This window comes from Sapajus apella, unplaced genomic scaffold (genome assembly GCF_009761245.1).
Source record: "Sapajus apella isolate SASKATOON/1434 unplaced genomic scaffold, GSC_monkey_1.0 scaffold118, whole genome shotgun sequence".
Lineage (NCBI taxonomy): Eukaryota > Metazoa > Chordata > Mammalia > Primates > Cebidae > Sapajus > Sapajus apella.
Window position 1 is genome coordinate 356,809 of NW_022437058.1, and position 22,834 is coordinate 379,642.

General features: G+C 39.1%; 1 protein-coding gene across 5 annotated transcripts in view; it reads left to right on the forward strand.

Annotated features, from left to right (window-relative positions):
• SPIN1 (spindlin 1) overlaps nt 1-22,834 on the forward strand; it is a 94,816-nt gene that overhangs the window by 58,836 nt on the left and 13,146 nt on the right. For all 5 annotated transcript variants that reach the window (XM_032260407.1, XM_032260405.1, XM_032260408.1 and 2 more), the window contains 2 exons: nt 5,965-6,013; nt 20,166-20,419. In XM_032260407.1, coding sequence (XP_032116298.1) covers nt 5,965-6,013; nt 20,166-20,419 — 303 coding nt within the window. The remainder of the gene's footprint in view (nt 1-5,964; nt 6,014-20,165; nt 20,420-22,834) is intronic.

A 22,834-nucleotide genomic window follows, 5' to 3' on the forward strand; every position in this document is an offset into this window, starting at 1 on the left:
TTTTCCCTTTCCCTTTCCCTTTTTCCCTTTCCCTTTCCGACAGTATCTTGCTCTGTCACCCAGGCTGGAGTTCAGTGGCCTGATTTCAGCTCGCTGCAACCACCTCCTGGGTTCAAGCAGTTCTCCTGCTTCAGCTTCTGGAGCAGTTGGGGTTACAGGCACATGTCACCATGCCCGGCTAATTTTTGTATTTTAGTAGAGATGGGGTTTCACCCTGTTGGCCAGGCTAGCTTCAAACTGTTGACCTCAAGTGATCCGCCCACCTCGACCACCCAAAGTATTGGGATTACAGGTGTGAGCCACCGCGCCTGGCCAAGATTTCTTTTCTTTACCTTTGATTTTCTGCAGTTTGAATATTTGATATTTGTAGGTGTAGTGTTTTTCAGGCATTTATTTGGCTTAGTGTCCTCTGAGCTTCCTGGATTTGTGGTCTGGTGTCTGTTATTAATTTCTGGGAAATTCTCAGTGTTTGCTTCACATTGCGTCTATTCTTTTCTTTCTCTTCCTACTTGAATTTCCATAATGTGTAAGTTATGCCTTTTGTACTTGTCTCATATTCTTAATATTTTGGGGTGTTTCTTTCTGCTTTTCAGTTTTGGAAGTTTCTATTAAGATGTTCTCAAGCTCAGAGGTATTTTGCTTAGTCCTGTCCAGTCTGCGAGAGGCATTCTTCATTTCTGTTAAAGTGTTTATCCATAGTATTTTTTGATTCTTAGAAGTTCCATCTCTGTATATATTGTCCAACTATTCTTTCATGTTGTCTACATTATTTGTTAGAGACTTTAGCATATTAATCATAGTTCATTTAAATTCCTGGTCTGGTAATTCCAACCTCCTGCCTATTTGCGTCTGGTTCTAATGCTTGTTGTGTCTCTTAGGATTGCTTTTTGCGTTTTATTTAATAAGCCTGTGATTTCTTGTTGAAAGGTACACATGATGTCTGGGTAAGAGGAGCTGTAGTAATAAGTCTTTGGTAAGGTGGTGGGGAGGGGAAGCAGTCCGTAGTCCTATGATTACGTGCCAGTCTTTTCATGAGCTTGTACACCTCAGTTGGGACCTTCGCTTGTGCTTCCCAGTCTCCCTACCCTTGCCCCTTGTGGGACAGAATGGCTTGACCAGCTTCTCTAGCTTATAGAGGAAAATTTAAGGAAAGTGTGGGGGTCCTTGTAAGAGAGCCCCCAACCCCTGGAGTTTTTGTCAGACCTGTTCATGCTGACTCTCCAGCAGTGTCAGTTGGCAGTTTAGGTTTCCTTACCATGGCTCTGGTTCCTGTGGAGGTTTCTGATCTAATCAGTAGTGATTCTCTACCTCTGCCTGTTTCTCCAGTTTTGGGGGCAGTTGTTTGGTGACCTCAATTCTCTGATCAGTCTAAAAGTTAGTGATTTTTTAGTTTGTTTAGCCCTTTGTTAGGACGAATTGGTTAACTTCCAAGCTTTTTAAGTGCCAGGTTATCTTTATTCACTTTTTAATTTTCAGGAGCTCCTTTCCCCTTTCATAGCCTCTTGTTCCCCTTTTGTTATTACAATATCTCCAGTTTCCTTGAAGATGCCAGTTTATAATCATTTTAGTTCTCAGATCATTTCAGGGAAAGTGGTGCTGCTTGCTTTCATTTTTCTCAGACTGTGGCTGTTGATTGGCCATTCCTGTTTAAGATTAAAGGATTCTTTGATTATGAATAGCTTACCTTTTCTTGACTGATAAATAGCAAGTTCCATTTCTTCTAAATGGGAAGGTTGACTCTGTGGGGACGTAGGACAATGTTTAGCATTTGAGGCACCCTTTTCTAGAACCCAGCACTCAGTACATCCAGTGTGGGGTTGTGTGTGTGTTGAGGAGTGGAAAAGGGTTCTTGACACCTGGTGCAATTCCAGTAGATACTGAAAGACTTTTTACTTTTACTTCTTTTTTTCCATTTCTTACCACCTTCATCCTTGTCTACTCCAAGCCCAGACATGCTCCAGGGATGCGCATCAGGTAGACTTGCTCCTGCTTCTAGTCTGTGTCTTTCTTCATTATTTGGGGCCATCACATACTTAATTCTTCACCCATTAGCCATTGCCGAGCTTCTGTCCACATCGCAGTGCACGTGAACGTGCTGGGTCAAGAGGGCTGAGTGGTTCTTGGCAGTCGGGCCCATCTCCCTGTTTTTGTCTCCAGAGTAGAACAATAAGCTTTTGTTTGATTTCAGATTGCCTTAAATGTATTGAGACTTGTATTATTATTATTATTTTATTGTTTTGAGGTGGAGTCTCACTCTGGGCTGGAGTGCGACTGCAAGATTGCAGCGGCGCGATCTTGGCTCATGGCAGCCTTCGCCTCTCGGGTTCAAGTGATTCTCCTACCTTAGCCGGAATTACAGGCAGCCACCATCATGCCTGGCTTTTTTATTTTTGCCCCTTTTTTTGGTAGAGATGGGGTTTCACCATGTTGGCCAGGCTGGTCTCAAACTCCCTATCTCAAGTGATCCACCCGCCTCAGCCTCCCAAAGTGCTGGGATTACAGGTTTTGTGAGCCACCATGTCCGACCTGAGACCTGTATGACTCAGAAATATGATGTATCTGAGTGAACGTTTCCGTGTGAACTCGGAAAACTGTATTTTGGCATTAATAGTTTAGTATTCTTTAAATGTCAACTAAGTAAGGTTGGGTGTTCAGGTCTTCTGTTTTCCTTTTGATTCTCTTTTTAAAATTTTTCTATTTTTTTTTTTGTTGCCATATTAATGACGTATCTTTCTGATTTTCCTATGCACTTGTTACATCAATTGTGAGAGGAGAGAGTTGTATAATTAAGTATAATTACGGATGTGTCTTTGTCTTTAATTCTGTCAGTTTTTGCTTCATGTATTTCCATTCTCTGTAACTGAGTTCATATGGATTTAAGATTATTACGGCTTTTTAATTAATTCACCCTTTCATTCTTTTAGCATTTTGAATTGTTCTTTTGATTTGTGGTAATACTGTTTGTCTTGAAGCTAATCTGTCTGATAATAGTCTTAATTAGGACAGTTAGACTATTTCTATTTAGTTTAATTATCAGATGTGTGGCAGGTGGAACGTATTTTTTGCTGGATGGTTTAAGTTCATGGGTAAGTTGGTTTGCCTTTTTTTCTTTTTTTTTTTTTTTTGAGATGGGGTTTTGCTTTTGTTGCCCAAGCTGGAGTGCAACAGCACACATCTTGGGTCACTGCAGCCTCTGCCTCCCAGATTCAAGCAGTTCTAGTTATCCTGCCTTAGCCTCCTGAGAAACTGGGATTACAGGTGCACCACCACGCCTTGCTAATTTTTTTGTATTTTTAGTAGAAGCGGGGTTTTACCATGTTAGCCAGGCTGGTCTCAAACTCCTGACCTCAGGTGATCTGCCCACCTCGGCCTTCCGAAGTGCTGGGATTACAGGCGTGAACTACTGCGCCTAGCCCAGTTTGCTTTTATTTTTATTTTTTAAATTGTTTGGAGACGGAGTCTCACTCTGTAGCCTAGGCTGGAGTACAGTGGTGTGATCTTGGCTCACTGCAACCTCCACCTCCCAGGTCCCGGTTCAAGCAATTTTACTGCCTCAGCTTCCTGAGTAGCTGGGATTGCAGGCATGCTCCCCCATGCCCAGCTAATTTTTGTATTTTTAGTAGAGATGGGGTTTCACCATGTTGGCCAGGATAGTCTCTATCTCCTGACCTTGTGATCCGCCTGCCTCTGAATCTGCCTCCCAAAGTGCTGGGATTACAGGTGTGAGCCACTGCGCCTGGCCTTATTATTTATTTTTTTTAGCACCTTAAAGATTTACTCCACTGTCTTCAGGCTTATATGGTTTCTGACATCAATTTTGGAGCCAGTTTTTTTTTTTTTTTTCCAATTTTTAATGTACCTTCTTTAGGTATTTTAAAAAATTTATTTGTATCAATAGTTTTTAGAAATTTGATGAAGTCGTGCCTTGGTGTGGTTTTCTTTGTTTTTGGTCTTTCTTTGGCTTTGTTGAGCTTATTAGCTCTGTTATATGCTTTTTATCACATCTAGACAACTTTCTGTCATTATGTTTTCCCCTCACTTCTCTCTCTACTCTTTGCCTTTGATTCCACTTTCCTGTGTGTTAGGCTAGTTGATACTGCTGTAAAGGTCACCGAGGTTATGTTCATTGTTTTATTCCAGATTTTTCTTTCTGTGCTATTTTGGGTAGTTTGTATTGCTGTGTGACAAAGTCACTGATCTTTTTATCTCACATTCCGTGAACTTTTAATTTCAGATCATGTATTTTTCACTAATTTATTTGTTTCCTTTAAATTTTCCATTTTTGTATGTTAAGTTTTTGTATTTTCCTTTAAATTTTTGAATGTATGTATTGATGTTCTCTTAATGTCCTTGCGTGCTAAATACTTTATTTCACTCAGGCTGTTTGATTATGGGGTTACAGTCTGCTACCTTTTTCATGTCTAATAATTTTTGTTGGTATTGAACGTTTGAAATCTCGTGTTGTTGAGCGGTGGGACTTTGTTGATGCCCTTTTACAGAGTGTTGGAGTCTATTTTGGCAAGGAGGTGCTGAGCTTTTGTTCTAGGCTTCCTCACATTTCCATGTTAGGGCCATCTTTTGCCATCTTTATTGATTTCCCCAAGTGTTAAGAGGTGGCGATGGGATCTGAACAACTATACCCCTTTGTGAATTCTCAGAATTATGTGCAGATCTGTGTGTCGTCAGAGACTTAAGACATCTTCCCCCAAATGCAGGCTTTCGAGTTTTCCTTCTGAGTCGATCCCTTCTTGCCCACACGCAGTTCCACAAATTCCAGCCAACCCACTGACTTACAACATGGTAAAAAGATGGTGTTCTTGGTTCCCCCTTCATGTACCATTGCCCAAAAGTTGCTTCCAGGAATGAGGTCCGGGCCTGTGCACAGTTCCTGTGTTGTCTGCTCCCATGTCCCACACACTTGTGCTGCCTGTTGTCTAGCGTCTAAAACCAGGTGTTTCATATATTTCATCTTGTTTTTCAGTTGTTTATGACAGTAAGACAGCTCTGTACCATTTAGGACTTTATAGCTAGGATTGTCACTTAATCTTGTTTTGGTCTTTTGGTCTTTTTAAATTTTATTTTATTTTTTGAGACAGGGTCTTACTCTGTTGCCCAGGCTGGAGTGCAGTGGTGCGATGTTGGCTCACTGTAACCCCTGCCTTCTGGGTTCAAGTGATCCTCCCACCTTACCCTCCCAAGTAGCTGAGATTACAGGCGTACTCCACCATGCCTGACTGATTTTTGTATTTTTAGGAGAGACAGGGTTTCTCCATCTTGGCTAGGCTGATCTCAAACTCCTGACCTCAAGTGATCTACCATACTTGGCCTCCTTTCAAAGTGTTTGCATTATGGGCGTGACCCACTGTGCCCAGTTAGGTTTTTTGTTTGTTTGCTTCTGTGTTTTGAGACAAAGTCTTTCTCTGTCACCCAGGCTGGACTGCAGTGGCACAAACACAGCTTACAGCAGCCTAAACCTCCTGGGCTCAAGCGCTCATCCCACCTCAGCCTCCTGAGTGGCTGGGACCACAGGCAACCACTGCACCTGGTTCATTATTTTTTTGTAGTGACAGGGTCTTCCTGTGTTACCCAGGCTGGTCTAAAACTCCTGGCTTCAACCAGTCTTCCTGCCTTGGCCTCCCAGAGTGCTGGGATTACAGGCATGAGCCTCCACGCCAGGCTGACGCTTAGTTTTTCTTGTAGCTCTTGTCCATGCAGTTTTGGTTTTGTGTTTTCATGGCTAATTTGAGTGGGTAGAGAACTGTTGCCTCTATTATTGTCTTTTAAGAGTCTCTTCTGTGTATCTCCTTTTAGAAGTTCAGTAAACAAATAGCTTTCTTACATGTTTGCTAGTAATGGTGTATTTTCTTTTCATGTTCTGTATAGCAGTTTTGCAGAAGTTTTTCCTGAGCTACGAGGTATTTTTATATCTGGTTTTCATTAACTGTATACCCATCTCTCTTACAGGCCATGCTGGAGTATCTGCCAACATGATGAAGAAGAGGACGTCCCACAAGTAAGCAGTTCTGAAAACTGATTCTAGATAGTGTTTTGTGACCTTTTGTACACAGCATATAAGATCACCTAGGTAAGGCCCCCTCCCTTGTGATTGATGGCCTCCTAGCTCACAGGAGATGTACTGTGTGATGAGGAATAGTACCTAGTCATCTTCTCTGTCCCTTCCCTTTTCCTTGATCTGGCTGAAGTGTGCCAGGTCTACCTGTAACCATTAAAAGCCTTTGGGACATGATTTTTCTACAGTTGAATGGGAACTGGGCCAATGGAAGAAAAACCGTTCTGGCACGTGTGGCAGGTGCGTGGTGAACCTCTCCCTCTTCTCTCCTTGGAATGACTGTGTGGGCCGGGTGTGCAGGCTTCCTCTCCTGGTCTTGGTCCACTGTTTGACAAGGAGCTCCTTTTGGGCAGAGACTGTGTCTTATGCTGGGAGGGCGTGCCTAGGATGCTGTCACACGCTTACTGCTTTATAACATTTTTAAATGAAGGAAAAGCTTATGAATTTAAGGAAAGCATATCCATGTTAAAAGACAATGCAGTAATCATGTATTTAAACTGACAAGTGTGCTCTCAATCCTAAATTCTGTAGGTACCAGCTTACAGAACTTTTTTCCCTAAAAATTTTTTTTTGTTTGTGACATAGTTACATCCAAAAAAGAAAATTAAGATTCTATTAATATCTTCAATTATAATATCCACTTTTACTTTATTAGATACAATGGATTTTACAACTACCCTCTACTGATAACTTTGCCACTTACAAACTGGAAATGTCACTCGAACAGTCTGTTCTGATTGTAAGACTCTTCTTAATCATAGATTATTAAATAAGGAGAAGCCACTCCTTGACCCTAGCACCATGTGAGGCACTCTTTAAAACATTTTCCCCCAAAATATTTATATTGAAAGTGTATGCTCCTTAGCCACCACACTGTAATAGCTGAAGCAGATGAGAGGCTTCTTGGCTGTCATGGAAGGGCTGATGAATAGGTGTGCCTTACAGTAATTGTTAGTGACTGGACCAAACAAAAATCTCCAAAATGTTTACGTGATACATAATGTAAATATTTGTAATATTTAGCTTCAGAAACTGCCTGTAAAGTAAAAATGTGAAAGTAAGCTACATATGTTCTTCTTTCTCTGAGGTTTAATAGTGTCTCAGATTTTATCCATGTGCTCATCACCTTCATGGTTTTGCCATATCCAGTGATATGTTTCCGTTCATTATCATGGCATTACCATAAATAGTAAGCCATGTCTTGCCACAAATAGAACATAACAATAAAAACAATTATAAGCTGTAAATATTAGGTAATGATGAAAAACTTAAGTACAGTGGGGACAAAGGCAAGTTAAACCTTAACTTTGCAAGACCAGAACAGTTCATTCAAAATAGATTTTGCAAATTAAGTTAAAGGCTTTTAGAATGTTAATATGCATCCTAATCATTTTTCCGTATTTTCGAATCATCTGTGATTAAAAGTTCATTTACTTTGGATTTCAGATATTAATGGGGCTTTTGGGTTATTAATTGGGTTTTGTGCAAGAAGATTCCGTGTGCCTCATCCTAATAAGCAATACTATTCATTAATTCATAGGTTTGATTCCCTAAAGCATAAGAAACAAGCACCTATCTAAAGTTTATATGTATAGTAACTGAAAGAATCTCTCATCCTCTGTGTTCCACATTTGGGGACCTTGATTTAGTGCCTTCACAGGCATACATAGTTGTCTTGAAGACTGGAAGGCTTGAGCACATTACTGTCCAGCAAAAGGGAGAAATTGAAAGGAAAAGTTGTCAGTCCCATTTTCCTGTTCTCAATGCAAATCTGAAGATGGATAGAAGGAAAGGCAGAAACACAAGTTTCCACATTCACGAATGATGATTATTAATGTCTTTCACATGGAGTGAGCAGGGATGGCTTTATGGAGCTTTGAAGAGGCTCTCCCAGGTGCTGGTCTTAGAGTTAGGAAGCCTGATGGAGTTCGGCTGTTAGGCCTGTTGGAAGTTCCTTACTGTGTCTGAGGTTGGCTTACTCCTTTCTGAAATCAAGGTATATTGAACTAGAACAATGAGGTTTGAAACTTTTTAGCATAGATTCCTTTCTAAAATGCAATTTTTATGGAAACCAAATATAAAAAAGCAGAACTATAGTATCCTTCTCCCCTTCACTTTCTCCGCTTCTGACTCACAGAAGTTGTAAGGAGTAAGGGCCATCTGGCTTGACACTGGTGCTCTGTGACGATGGCCACCCCTTCGGTCTCTTCCCAAGTCAGTACAGGAGGTGCTGAGAAAGAACTTCTGGTTGTTTGAGGGAAAAGTCACAGAACTGCACTGAGTGAGCAATAGCGCCTGTCCCTGAAGGTGTTGGGAAGAAGGTTCAAGGAGTCTGGTGTGAAGTGCTGAGACTACACAGGAAACATTCTATAGTTTTTGTTTTGTAAGAAAATAGAAGGGAGCTTGTTTTTTTCCTATAGGCTGAGCACCTCGAAGTGTTTGGGTCAGACTGGTGGATACGCCTTTCTGGGCTGGCCGTGATTTGGGACAAACATTTGCATTAAACGTCCCCCGCCCTTTTTTTTTTTTTTTTTTTGAGACCGGAGTCTTGCTCTGTTGCTCAGGCTGGAGTGCAGTGGTGCAGTCTCGGTTCACTGCAGTCTCCACCTCCTGGGTTCAGCTGATTCTCCTGCCTCAGCTTCCCAAGTAGCTGAGACTACAGGCATGCCCCAGCACACCCAGCTAATTTTTGTATTTTTAGTATAGACAGGGTTTCACCATGTTGGCCAGGCTGATCTCTAACTCCTGACCTCAAGTGATCCACCTGCCTAGGCCTCACAAAGTGCTGGGATTATTGGCGTGAGCCACCATGCCTGGTCTAAAAGTACATCTTGGAGGGAGAATATAGTTGGAGGGATGTCTAAGACAAATTTCTTCCTAGTGGTTCTTTGTTTCAGTTTTAAAATGTAAATTCCCTTCCCTGCTCCTGCAATTTGAATAGGGAATAGATTTCCATTCCATGCTATTGTTGAAACAGGTGATTGGGCTTTGGTATATTTTTCACTAACTTAGATTTAGAAAGTGGACTAGAATCTACTAAACAGTAAATAGAAGGATTTCCAGGGATATTTTTTCCTTTTATAAGATAGGAATACTACTCACTGACAAAGAATGTCTTTTTACTCCTCGTCCCTGGAGTGTTCTTCTGCAGTTTTCATGATGGCCCTGTCACATAGGAACTCTGAACCTTAATTACAGGTGAGGAAACTGATGCATGGGGGGATCAAGTAACTTGTTCAAGGTCATGTAGCTAGTAAGTAGGTGATTGAGCTAGGACTCAAATAGGATGGTCTGATTTTAGAGCCCGTGTTATTAACTACCACGCCATAGTTATTGAACTTCACGTTTTGTTTTCTCGTCTCAGAAATTGGTTATTTCAGTTGTCGACATGAAGACTGGATAATTCTTGGTGCACCATGGTGTTGACAGTCATAAGTTGTTCAGAACATTGAATGCTTTTTAATCACCTTGCAGTAAGTCATTCATGCCAGTAATGAGAGTAGCACTTGGAGGCCCTGAAGCTGTTTGAATGTTTGCCGTGGACATCTCTGGTATTCCCAGAGTGTACAGTGTGTAGACAGAGTAATGAAAGGAACCACACTAATGTAGATGGAGAAATGACTTTTTTGGGGTCTATCTTGTTTTTATTGTTGACAGTTTAATCTGATAAATGACAGTACTTGGTATAGAACTTTTATTGACTAACAGTTACCAGCAAAGCAGGTTTTTTCCCTCTCTGATTTGCGTCTTGCAAAAAGACAATTATTTTGATTTAGCCAGTCTTTTCTTCTAAAATCTGTAGCCCAGAGTAAGAGAATTGCTTTATAACAATACCAAGTAGACCAAGAGTATCAGTAATTAGTCCTTACAACCTAGCATACAGCATATGACAGGCATTTACAGGTATGAGGTAGAATTGTGATTGTTGAAAATTTAACATATATTATGTCTGTACGTACTGACTACCAAGATTAGATATTTAAATACTGGTTAGGAATAGGAGTTAATTCAAGCCGTTAAGGGAGTCTAAGTCTAGGTAAAAAGATGAAAAGTCTTTCTTTTTTCTTTCCTTTCCTTTTCATTTAATTTCTTTTTTTTCCTTCCCCTACCCCCCCATCCCCCAGTAAGCCTTTTGCATTCCTAAAAAGGTTTTTCAACACAAGATGTCAGCACAGAGTAATAGTACTTTCAGAACTTCTTTGAAGTGTTGAGCAGAGTACATAATCTCAGTTTCCTACAATCTCAGTTTTCTTTGTTGGGAAAATGAAGACATAGTGTTCGTTCTAAATCAGTGCTACCCAAGATGTGGTTCGTGGATTGGCTGCAGCATCAGTTCAGCAGTTGGGAACTTCTAGAAATTCTTTGGTTCCTCTCTTCAGGCTGCTGAATCCCAAGAGGCTTTGGGGGCTGGTCTGGGGAATCTCATTAGAGGCTCCCCAGGTGATTCAGATGCATGCTGAAGTTTGAGAAGCACTGGCCTAAATCATTGTTGGAATGATATCATAAGCACATTGGAGAACGAAGTTAAATTGTGGTTGGAAATTAGCATACAAAACTATAGCAATGAAAGGTGGGTGCAGTGCTGTGTAATTGTTTACCATTTACTCAAATTCAAACTACAAGAAAGTTCTTTTTAGCCATTACACAGATATCAGTTTATCTCTAATGATGCTAAATACCTTTCGATCACTTTATTTTGTCCGTGAATTATTTGTTTCAACAAATAGCTTCTGGAGTTATGGAACAAGAAAAGAGGTTATAGATGTTTAATTCTGGCTGCATTTCAAGATGTCCTAGGTTGAATGAAGTATCTTGGTATTTGCTTTACAGTATTGCCCTTTGAGGGGATGTTACTAACTGGTAAATGAGAGCTAAGAATATTTTAGACTCTTTCCTGAGAAAATATAAGAGATTGAAGGGCTTTTAGAAATACATATATTCAGAGAGTTTTTAAATCAAAATCACTATATTAAAAAAAAAAACCTTCATTTTAAATCACACTGGAGTTGCTAATCACTCCTCTCTATTGGGGATATTCTGAATGATCCAGATATAATCAAAGGGGGTTTGTTTTCATTTTATTCCCTTTCCAGTAATTCCTAATAGTTTCCTTTTATATACACTATTTCAACTTGTAAATAAGCTTTAACTTTTATTATTAATAGTTTTTCCTGATTTTTTTTTTAAGAACTCCTAGTAGGTGATTAGAAATTAAAATTTCTTGGAACTTGTTCAATATAAAAATAACCTTTTACTTTGGGAAATTTTAAATATTCACAAAAATATAGAGTAGTATATCATAAGTCTTGGCATTCCTCACCTAGCTTCAGTAGTCTACATTTTGCCAAATATCAGATATTCTTAGTGTAGCTAAACCTGTCTTAAAGTAGGTGCTAGTTGGAAGAACTGAAATGAATTTATCAACAGCTTCCGTATTTCAGTACTTTTAGTAGTGAACACAGTCTAGGTTTGTTTAAACACTCATACTTGTGAACTTTGGCTGCTGAGCAGCTTGTGCATTCAAGGCCCAGTAATTTTAACAAGTATAGTATGTTATTCTAATTACTCGGTTTTTTGCCTTCAGGGGAAAATTACCTTTGTTTCCTTTGCCTTTTCAGTCAAATTTAGTTATTAAGTAAATTGGACAGAAATAGTATCTGTAACAGATATTCTTTAATTCTTCTTTTGGAAATAGTAAAATTACATTCTGAAAGAAGAATTGCTCTTGAACCACAAAAAGGCAATAGAAATTAATGTAGGAATTGCTATTCTTAAAATATGTATATCTGTTTTTATATATAATTTCTTGGTGAATTAGTATACACATTGCATTAATATAGCAATAATTTAAAATTGTGTTTTATGTGGCTGTAAAACTGAAATACTTAAGTTGTAGAAAATTTTGGAAACAGGTAAACACAGAGGAAGAAAACTTACTTATAATGCCATCACCCAGAGATTGTCTGTTAATTTAATGTATATTGTCAAAAACTTTTTCCTACATACCAATAAGGATTGCGTATAAAAATTTTTCATGTGGTCATATTTTCTACACTTCTGGGTTTTTAAAATTTTTCTGAGACTGGGTGCAGTGGTTCACACCTGTAACCCCAGCAGTTTGGGGGGCCAAAGTGGGAGGACTGCTTGAGCCCAGGAGTTTGAGACCAGCCTGGAGAACACAGTGAGACCCTGTTTCTACAAAAAATAAAACATTAGCTGGGCGTGGTGGCAGGCATCCGTACGTAGTTCCAGCTACTTGGGAGGCTGAAGCAAGAGGATTCTTTGTGCTGAGGAGTTTGAGGACAATTTGGGCAACATAGCAAGACCCCATTTCTTTAAAATTAAATTCTTTTTCATGATTTTAATATGTATATAGTTATTTTATCATGGAGATATATACTTTGAAGTTTTTAATTATTGGGGCCTGTTGGTAAACATTTTATGTTTAGTTTCCCCTGTTAGCAGTATCTGTGCACATCCATTATTATTTTCTTCTGATAAATTTGTAGATACGGACTCACTGGAACAATGGAAACTCCAAATGGTTAAGGCTTTGGACAGATACTGCCAAACTAATCACTAGAAAGGTTTTATTCATTTTATACAGAGGTAGAAAATAGTACTTCATCACAGTTTACATTAAAATCATCAAAATTCTGTTTTTGTTATCGTTAATACGAAAAGATCATCCTGCTGGCAGACCAGAATACTAAGAAATTTCTAGATCTCAAGCAGATAGGAACAAATTTATATCAAGATTCCACTGAGGAACTCTGGTGCCAAAAAGTAAATAATCAAACTAGATCTAGAATGCTGCCAGGATCAGAGATAGTAAGGGCTGGACAATAGAATAGCTTGGGTATAGTCACCAAAATAAGGGTAAGAAAATTAATTGTACAGAATTGTCACTGGAACAGAAGATGCTCAGCTTACCTCTTCTTGCCTTAAAGATAACTGTCACTTCTTAGCCTCTGTGCAGCTACCAGGGTCATGGCCTCTGTCATCAGACCCTGCATTTACTACTCAGAGGCCAGAGAGTCTGACTTGAGCTGAAGACATACATTGTATCTGCAGATGGCACTTCATCTTGACTTACATCTACAAATACTGATACCAAGAATCATGAGGCATCTTAGAGCACTAAACACATAAAAGATAGTCACTAGTCAAAACAGAAGAACAAGCCAGCAGTCACTATGTATGTGTAGGAAACAGAGAAGACCTGATCGTAGTGAGTTCCTGGAAGAATCAGTAAAGAAATGAAACTTGTCTTCAGATATCAGAAAGTATGTTCATTAAAAAGAAAAACCATTCAAGATATGATGACAATGAAACAATTAGTTTTTAGACATTAAAAATATTATGCAAGTTATTTAATAGGCTGAAAATAGAGTTTATTTAATTCACTAACAATTGAACTAAGGATTTCTTCAAGGTGAAAAGTATGAGAGGGCAGTCGAATCATGGAAGATTGATCTAGAAGTGCTAGCATTTGTCTAATGAGATTCCAAAAGGGGGTGAAGGAGAAGAATAATCCAGACTACACATGAGTGATCGTTTTCCTTTGCTCTCTTCCGATTGACCAAGTTCTTGTGAGGGATAATTAAAAACACATGTCACACGTCTTCCTGACATTTTAGAATCTAGGAACAAAGAAAATTCTAAAATACCTTGAAGACCCAGCACTGTAGGAGACTGAGCTGGGGCAGATCACTTGAGGACAGGAGTTTGAACCAGCCTGACCAACATGGCAAAACCCTGTCTCTACTAAAAATGCAAAGATCAGCTGGGTATGGTGGTGCACACCTGTAATCCCAGCTACTTGGGAAGCTGAGGCACGAGAATCACGTGAACCTGGGAGGTGGAGGTAGCAGTGAGCTGAGATTGCGCCACTACACTCCAGCCTGGGTGACTGAGACTCTCTCTCTCAAAAAAAATAAAATAAAACACCTTGAAGAGAGAATTGTCCCTCAAAAGAACAAGAATCAGATTGGCTTCTATCGTCTGTAATTCTAGATGATAAAAAAAATTTTTTCTCTCAAAGTACTGAGGGGAAAAAGATTTTGAAACTGATTTGTATACATAGGCAATTCAGGGATGAGGGCAAAATGATATTTTGAGGCTTACAAGAGTCTAGCAAGTTCATATTTCTGAACTTTATCTCAAAGAATTAGGAGGATGTATCTAGGAGGACAGAATATATGTGAGAAGAAAATGTGAAAATATTGAGCAAAAAGCCTTTCTTGTTTCTAAATAATGCAGCATTTTGAAAAGTTACTATTAAGATAGTAGCAAAATGGGCCGGGCACAGTGGCTCATGCCTGTAATCCTAGCTCTTTGGGAGGCCGAGGCGGGAGAATCACGAGGTCAAGAGATCGAGACCATCCTGGCCAACATGGTGAAACCCCGTCTCTACTAAAATACAAAAATTAGCTGGGCATGGTAGCACATGCCTGTAGTCCCAGCTACTTGGGAGGCTGAGGCAGGAGAAATGCTTGAACCCGGGAGGCGGAGGTTGCAGTGAGCTGAGATTGCGCCATTGCACTCCAGCCTGGTGCCTGGCGACAGAGCAAAACTCTGTCTCAAAAAAAAAGCAAAATGAAAAATAACAATTTGGAACAAAAGCCTACATTTCAGCAATTCAGTAGAATTAGGTAAGATTTTAAGTCTTTCTTTTAAGGATTTTTGTTTGGTGTTGGTGTTGCTTTGGATAAGGGGTGAAAAGTATAGGTTTTGATTAATCATAGATTTTAATAGAAAAATGACAGTTTAGGTTATGATGTTTGGAAAGTTAAAGGTAATTGCTGGAAGAATAGAAGTAGGATGCATCATTTGCACTAGAAGCTTTATTTAGTGAAAAGAAACTTCAATCATTCTAGCTGTACTGATGAAGAGAGGAAAGTGAGTGAAAGAAAACAGAAGACAAGTATATAACAGAACAAAATGTTAAATATGAGACTCAGTATGATTTACCACAGCAAAAGCTAACTTTTTAAAATACGAAGATGAGGAAATACAATCAGTTCAAAAGGGAGGAATATGCAGCCTCAGAATTAAAGGACCCTGGGTCCAGTTTGAGGAGGACTTCTGGCCAGATGCGAGCCCCTTGTGTAATGCCCAAAGGGAGGAGACCTTTTTTGCTCCTTAGAGGTGTCTAGTATTAAAGCTGTTTATTCCGAAATGCGATTCTAGACCGTATCAGGAGCAACTGCAGATAATTCCCATTTACAGAGGAATGCTGCTAACAAGTGTAGGAGGGAGCAGCGACAAGTAAAAATTCTGCTGTCATAGGTCAAGTTTATGTTGGTTTTGTTGAAAATCAAGGGTACAGCCTGGGCACAGTGGCTCACGCCTGTAATCCCAGCACTTTGGGAGGCCGAAGCTGGAGGATCACAAGGTCAAGAGATCAAGACCATCCTGGCCAACATGGTGAAATGCCATCTCTACTAAATATACAAAAATTAGACAGGCATGGTGGCGCGCGCCTGTAGTCTCAGCTACTTGGGAGGCTGAGCCAGGAGAATCACTTGAACCCGGGAGGTGGAGGTTGCAATGAGCTGATTTCATGCCAGTGTACTCCAGCCTGGCGACAGAGCAAGATCCCGTCTCAAAAAATAAATAAATAAATAAAATCAAAGGTAGAAAATTTCATGCTGTTAGAGAGAGAGGAACACATTGAGAGGGAAGGAGAAAGATTTATATTAAAGAATTGGCTAATGCAGTTATGGGGACTGACAAGTTCAAAATCTGCAGGGTAGGCCAGCCATCTAGAGACCCAGGGAAGAGTTGAAGCTGCAGCATGAACAGGCAGTCTGGAGGCAGAATCCCTTCCTTCTCCGCGGAGGCCAGTGTTTTTCTTGAATGAGGCCCACCTACGTTATGAGGGCAGCCTGCTGTGCTCATAGTCTGTGATCCAAAGGTTCATTCCCGCTAAAAAATGCTTTCAGAGTAACATCTAGACTAGTTAGTGTTTGACCACATATCTGAGCACTGTTGTGTGACCAAATTGACACACAAAGTTAACCACCATACTGGTGAAGATGATATATTTGCTTATAATTTTAGTAGTAATCATGGAATGTCTGTGTAAATTACAAAATGGAACACAAGACTGAATTCTGTCCTTAGTGAGGCTTGGGAACTAACCTTAGCCTTTGCGCTAAACATGAAGAAAGCCTGATTCCGTACAGGGAGTAACTCACTGGGTCTTTTGCTTAGAAACCAAAAGAAGATATGTAACTGGCTATCAGTTTAAGGAAAAAAGTATTGCCAAAAAGGATTCTTGTGTTCTAAAGTGGAAGTGTTACCTCCTTCATCAGCTGTTTTTCTAAAGAGGCCAATTGGATATTATTGTATATTCCAAGAGATTATACAAATGTCTAAAAAAACTCCTTTCTTCTACCTCTGAGTAGTAAAGTTACAGATTTTTTGTTTATTTTTAGGTGATATATATTGGTTCCTTACAGTGAACAGTTTTGAATTTAGCTCTTTGTCATCTCCTTTCTCTCTCCAATCCTAATTTTAATCCATTTTTTGATGCAAGTGTTGTAGACAGTCAGTATACTTATTCTACTTGACATATGCTTTCCTCCTGTTTTTGAGTTGTGTTAAATTTATAATATCAGAACAGACAATGGTTACACACTGTTGTCTCTCCTTGCCATCATTCAGTTAAATTTATTCGTTGCTTTCTCCCAGTGCTGTGCTGAACCTTCTCTTTGAGTTCCTTGATTATCTGAAGCTCATCATCATGTAATTTTATAACAGTATCCCCTGCCTTCTGACATAGTGATTACAGTTTTGTCTGTGGCCTTTATACTTGAAGGTAGTGTACATTCTTGGCTGATAAACAAATCTTTGGCTCACGTTTTCTTTTCCCTGAGAATCTTAAGTTTATTACTCTCTTGCCTTCTGGCATTGAGTGTTGCTGTCAAATTCTGAGTCTTTCCCTTACACATGATTGGTTCTTTTGTCTAAATGACCAAAGAGTGTTATTTTCTTTAAAATTCATTTATTTGACTTGGATATGCCTTAGCTCCAGTCATTCTGTGTTTTCCCATGGGGTGCCTTTGTATGTTCAATTGTTTTGTTTCAGGAAAGTTTTCTTGAATTGCAGTTTTTAGTATTCTCTTCTGTGAACTTTTAGTTTTTAGTTCTTCTGTTATACAGAAGTTGGAATATTTGTTACCATCTCTTAATTCTTTCTGCTTTTGTCCCCATCTGTCCCCTTTTCATCATCCACTTCCCTTACATGCTCTCATGGTGTCTATTTCTTCTCATGTTCTAGTTTATTCTTTGTTTCTGAAAAAAAAATTTCAAATTGCTATTGATTCTTTATATTCTCTGATAGTTCTTACATCTTTTCTTGTCTGGCTATCTCATTTTTCATCTTTTCTATTTGTGATATATGTTCTTAGGTTAGTTAGGGTTCTCCAGGGAAATAGAATTGTTGGGAAATAGATAAAATATGAAGGAGATTTATTATGAGAAATTGGCTCATTCTGTTTTGGAGGCTGAAAAGTCCCATGGAGTGCTATCTGTAAGCCAAGCCCCAGGAAAGCTGGATGTGGAATTCGGTCTGCAGGCCTAGAACTAGGGGAGCTGGTGGTGTCAGTTTCAGTCCAAGGGCACGAGAAGACTGATGTCCTGTAGGAATTTACTCAGGATGGTGGCAAGAATATTGAGGGGAAAATATTAGAGAAAGTTGTAGCATATAGTCTCAAACCCTTTTGGAAGGCCTAAGGGCTTTTTCTATAGCTCTTGGCTGAAGACAGCCAGAGTCTCTTTGCAGGAGCCAAAGAGATTAGGGCACAAAGACAAAGGAATGTGAGTAGTTTACCTAACTAGCTTGTTTACTCATGTGGTCTTAAAACTAACCTTTGGGCTGGATGGCTGTCTTGGGGGAGGTTGACCAGGGTTATTACCCACTGATTGTGTTTGCTTTGGGCATTGGAACCTGTCCTTTAATCTTTCAGTATAGTGGTGTTGACTCAAGCCTTTGTCAATTAAACTTTACTAAATAAATGCGATTCTCACTGAGTGGTGGTGGGCCGGTGGCTCTATCTTTTTACAGCCCTCTCCAGGGAGTCTGTAAGCAGCCATGGACCCTCAAGCCAAACTGGCAAAGCATAATATCTGTATGTCAGTGTACTTTATTCACCTGTCCCTGAGTCAGGGTGTGCAGGACAGACCCCTGCACACCCCCCTCCCTCCCCCAGGTGGTGACCCTGACAGAGGTGGCCAACATGGGGCGACCCCACCATGTCCCAGTTCAAGCAGGCCAGCAGGAAGAAAAAGGGGCAAATTCCTCCCTCCTCCATCTTTTGTTCTGTTCAAGCCCACAGAATGGATGATGGCCACCCACGTTGGTGAGGGCATCATCCTTGTTCAGTCTGCTGATTCAAATGCACAGACACACCCATGAATAGTGTTTAATCTGGGCACTTTGTAGCACAGTTCAGTTGACAAAAAAATTAATCATCGCAGTTCCTCTTTCATGGCTTCTGCCATTTGCTCTGTGTTAGTAGTTTTCATCTACTTCATGAGCCTGTTTTTGAGGCCTGCTCCTGCCTGTCAGAACATCCTTCACATTGTTAGTCTCTTTCCTCCTCAAAAATAACTGTGTGTGTTGTCCAACCATGATGCCTCCAGACTCATGTGAATAAGAGGATTCCAGGAAGGCTTTCGTAGCTTAAGACCTCTCTTGTGTAGCCACCTCTGTCATACTTTCTGAGACCTGCCACCCTCATTTGTGCCTGAATCCTGCTTTCCTGCCCTGTGGTCCTGTCCTGCTCAGTGAGGATTGTGTACTCAGAAGGGCTTTGTCTTTCAGGAAGGAAGGTTTCCTGGGTGTTTGCACAGTCCCGAGGGGTGTAGGCAGACCTGGGTTTTCTGGCCTCACAGTCTTGCACTTAACCTTGTCAGTCTCCTTCCCAGTCTGCCTGGTTAGGCTCCGATCCCCTTGCTTAGTTTTTCACACCAAAGGGGAAGCCTCCCTTCTGTTGTGAATACTCCTTATGGTCTCTCATGGCCTGTTCTCCTCTGACTTAGCTACATTTATGTTACCAGTCTAGAGGAAATTCTTTCTATTTAGAAAATAGATAATTTTAGTTTTAAACATTACAACCTACAATAAATTGTTTCTTTAAAAAACTTGTTTGTGTTATATGTCAGACATTAATCACTTTTTTTCATGGTTTATGAAATGAGAGCTTTATATCCATAAAACTGTGGGAAGGGAATTCCTTTCAGCTGTTCTCATTCTTGGCATATATCAACATCCATTGTGTTGGTTTTGGCCTTCAGCTTGCCTCCAAGAAGCCAAGGTTTCAAGGTGAAATGAAGATTTTTTCCTGATAGCAAGAGCCAGGTGTATTATTTATAAACATCCTATGTAGATTTTCCAGTTGCTAATAATCAGGAAAAAAATAGTGTGTTTCAGTAATTTTTAATATTACATTGTTTTTTATAAACTTCAGTTTTAAGATTATATGTTTTCTAGACAAATAATATTTCTGTAGTGTATTTGATTTAAGCTAGTGTGGACTTCAGTTGAAGAGAAAATTGTCTAGTTTATTTTTATTTAAGCCTGTACGGGCAGAAATACTTGGGCACTGGAGTGGTTTAAATTGAATAGTCATATATTTATTTTTAACTTAAAATGGAGCCATATTGTATAAAGCTATATACCTGTGTGATTATTGGTAAAATATATTTCATGGGTCAGCCCTTCTGCTTCTTTAATTAACTTAGATAATTTTGAGTTGATTGAATTAAACTCAGAAAGCTGAGGACCTGGCGATTAATAGTAGGGCTTAAGTTGCTATTGACTAGTAGTTTTCTTTTTCCCCTTCTCTGTATACAGTTGAGATGCACAACAAGTTCCTATTACTAACATGCCATGTCACACACTCACCACCACTGGTACACGGGTAGAAAATAACCACCTTGAGTCATCTGAAGCAGGAATGTGGCAAACATGAGTTTGTACATATTTTGGGACCATCTGTAATGAGAGCATATTAGCCAGTTATGTTAGATCTAGGCATGCATACTTTTGAGATAATACCTTATGTGTGTATATGTGTGAATGCAGAAAACATCGGAGCAGTGTGGGGCCGAGCAAACCTGTTTCCCAGCCCCGGCGGAACATCGTAGGCTGCAGGATTCAGCATGGGTGGAAAGAGGGGAATGGCCCTGTTACCCAGTGGAAAGGAACCGTTCTGGACCAGGTGCCTGTAAATCCTTCTTTGTATCTTATAAAATACGATGGATTTGACTGTGTTTATGGACTAGAACTTAATAAAGATGAAAGAGTTTCTGCGCTTGAAGTCCTCCCTGATAGAGTTGGTAAGTTCTTTTTACTATTTGTGCATTATATGCTTTAAAAATGATATTGAAATGGATGCTTTTTTATTATTTTGTATTATTAATACTTGCACTTTTATCGGAACACAAGCTCCCCTCCTTATAAACATTATATTAAATCACTGAAAACCACAAAAAATGGATCCAAAGCAGTTCAAGGAACTGTGTAGGGGATATAGAGATATATATTCCCCCCTCCCCCAAGAGGTTTGCAACTTAATAATTTATAATACAGTTATTTCTAACATTTTTGCTCACTGTTTTCTGGACTCTGATGGGTAAGGTTATCAGTAGCTCAAATCTCCTGTGTGTCGATCTTATCAGATACAAAAGCTAAGAGAATGTGCATTTATTTTACAATCTTTATGTGAAAGTGTGTCTTTGATTGTATACAATGTAAATGATAATTGTACTTTGAGCCAAAATTTAAGCTACCAAAACGTGATCTTTATTTTACACAGAGCTTGTTTGAACAGTATTTGTGGAAATGAATGGCTCTTTTAAAATGTCATATAGTGCCAGTTTTGCCTTACAAATGTTCCTTAAGACATAAGGTCTAAGGTAAATAATAATTACTGATTTTATTTTTTAGTAGGGTGAGATACACCCAAATTATTACGTTTTTGCAGTATTTACTTTGAAATATTTTCTTATTACAGTGATGCTGCTCTTGTTTAAAATATTGGTTTGTACTTTGAGAATTGTCTTTAACAGTTTATACCATTAAATAATAAAGCTTCAGCAGATCTAGACTTTGGAGGTAGGAATTTTGGGATCAGATTTCACGGGAAGAAATTAATTGAGTCCCCTCACTTTGTTTTTCTTCACACCGTGCCACTGTATTCCTGGGATATAACAGTTTCCCTAGCAAGTTAATTCTGCCATAGTAGCAAATTATTTTGTTAATTTTCTGTTTAGATATCAAATGTGAAATCTTTGCTTATCTGCATAAATATGGTTCAGTTTTCAAAGAAATCTTTCTTTAAATATAAATCTTTATTATTACTCCTAATCAGATGATATTAAATCTGGTATTTTCAACATTCTTATCTGTTCTTAAGTGTGACTGAACACCTGCTCTTCTCTTGATGCACATCCTACATTTCTTCTTGATCATGATATTAATCTATTTCTCACATAAGAAACTTTAACACATTAAGAATTTTAACAGCAGAATTTTAGCCTCTGCCCCTTCTGAGACATGACAAGTAGCTCACTTGAAGGTTCCTGCATATTGCTTCGTGACCTGTGGTTGTTAGTCTTTTTGTCATTGAAGGATAGAAACTGTGCAAGTATCTCTGGTGATGGTATTAAGGGTTCCATGTTGTTTGTAGTTTGGGATTATCTCAGTTTCCAACAATATTGATTTTGTAAACAATAAAGCAATTTAAAAAGAAATCCAAGAGCTTCTATGTAAATCAGCAATATATACGCCTAATTCAGCTAATAGTTTGCTGTTAATTTTAGTATTCACTGTATTATGGTTGGTGCGAAAGTAATTGCAGTTTTTGCCATTGAAAGTAATGGCCAAAACAGCAGTTACTTTTGCATCAACCTACTTCAGCCTAAAAAATTATTTGCTTTCACGTATGTTTTACATAGGAATAAATTTGCTTCAGGCAGTACATTAGAGTATAATTAAAATTATGTTTTTCTTAAGCTAAAGTTGGAGAAAAAAGTCAGTCAGCCAAAATGCATGTGATGTCACAGAACAGTGGTTCCCAAAGCAAAGTCCGGGGACCCTAGGGCTCTCTGAAGCCCATTCAGGAGATGCAAGGTCAGAAGTATTTTCATATTGATAAGTTGTAATTTGCGCTTTTCACTCTCTCTTTTTCCTCAGTTACACAGTGGAGTTTCCCACTATGTATTTGAAAGATTTGCATAACTTAGTGAACAACAAAATTTTCTTTATGAGCAATGCATGGTACCAGATCATGCACTGGTGGTAGAGCTGTAAAAAGTGCAAGACTAACTACTTTTCAATTGTAAAAAAAAAAAAAAAAAAAAAAAAAAAGTATAGCATAAAATTTACTATCCTAACCATTTTTAAGTGTACGGTTCAGTAGTGTTAAGTACATTCACATTGTTGAAACAGATCTCCAGAACTTTTTCATCTTGCAAATCTGAAAATCTACCTATTAAACAAAACAATGTGCCTTTTTTCATTCCCAGCCCCTGGCAATCACCATTCTACACTCTGTCTCTCTGAATTTGACTACTCTGGATATAGAAGTGGAATCATACATACTTGTTTTGTGAATAACGTACTTAGCATAATGTCCTCAAAGTTCATCCAAGTTGTAGCGGTTGTAGCGTGTGACCAGATTTCCTTCCCTTTTAAGGCTGAAGAGAACATTCCATTGTATCTGTATACCACAGTTTATCTGTTTACCCGTT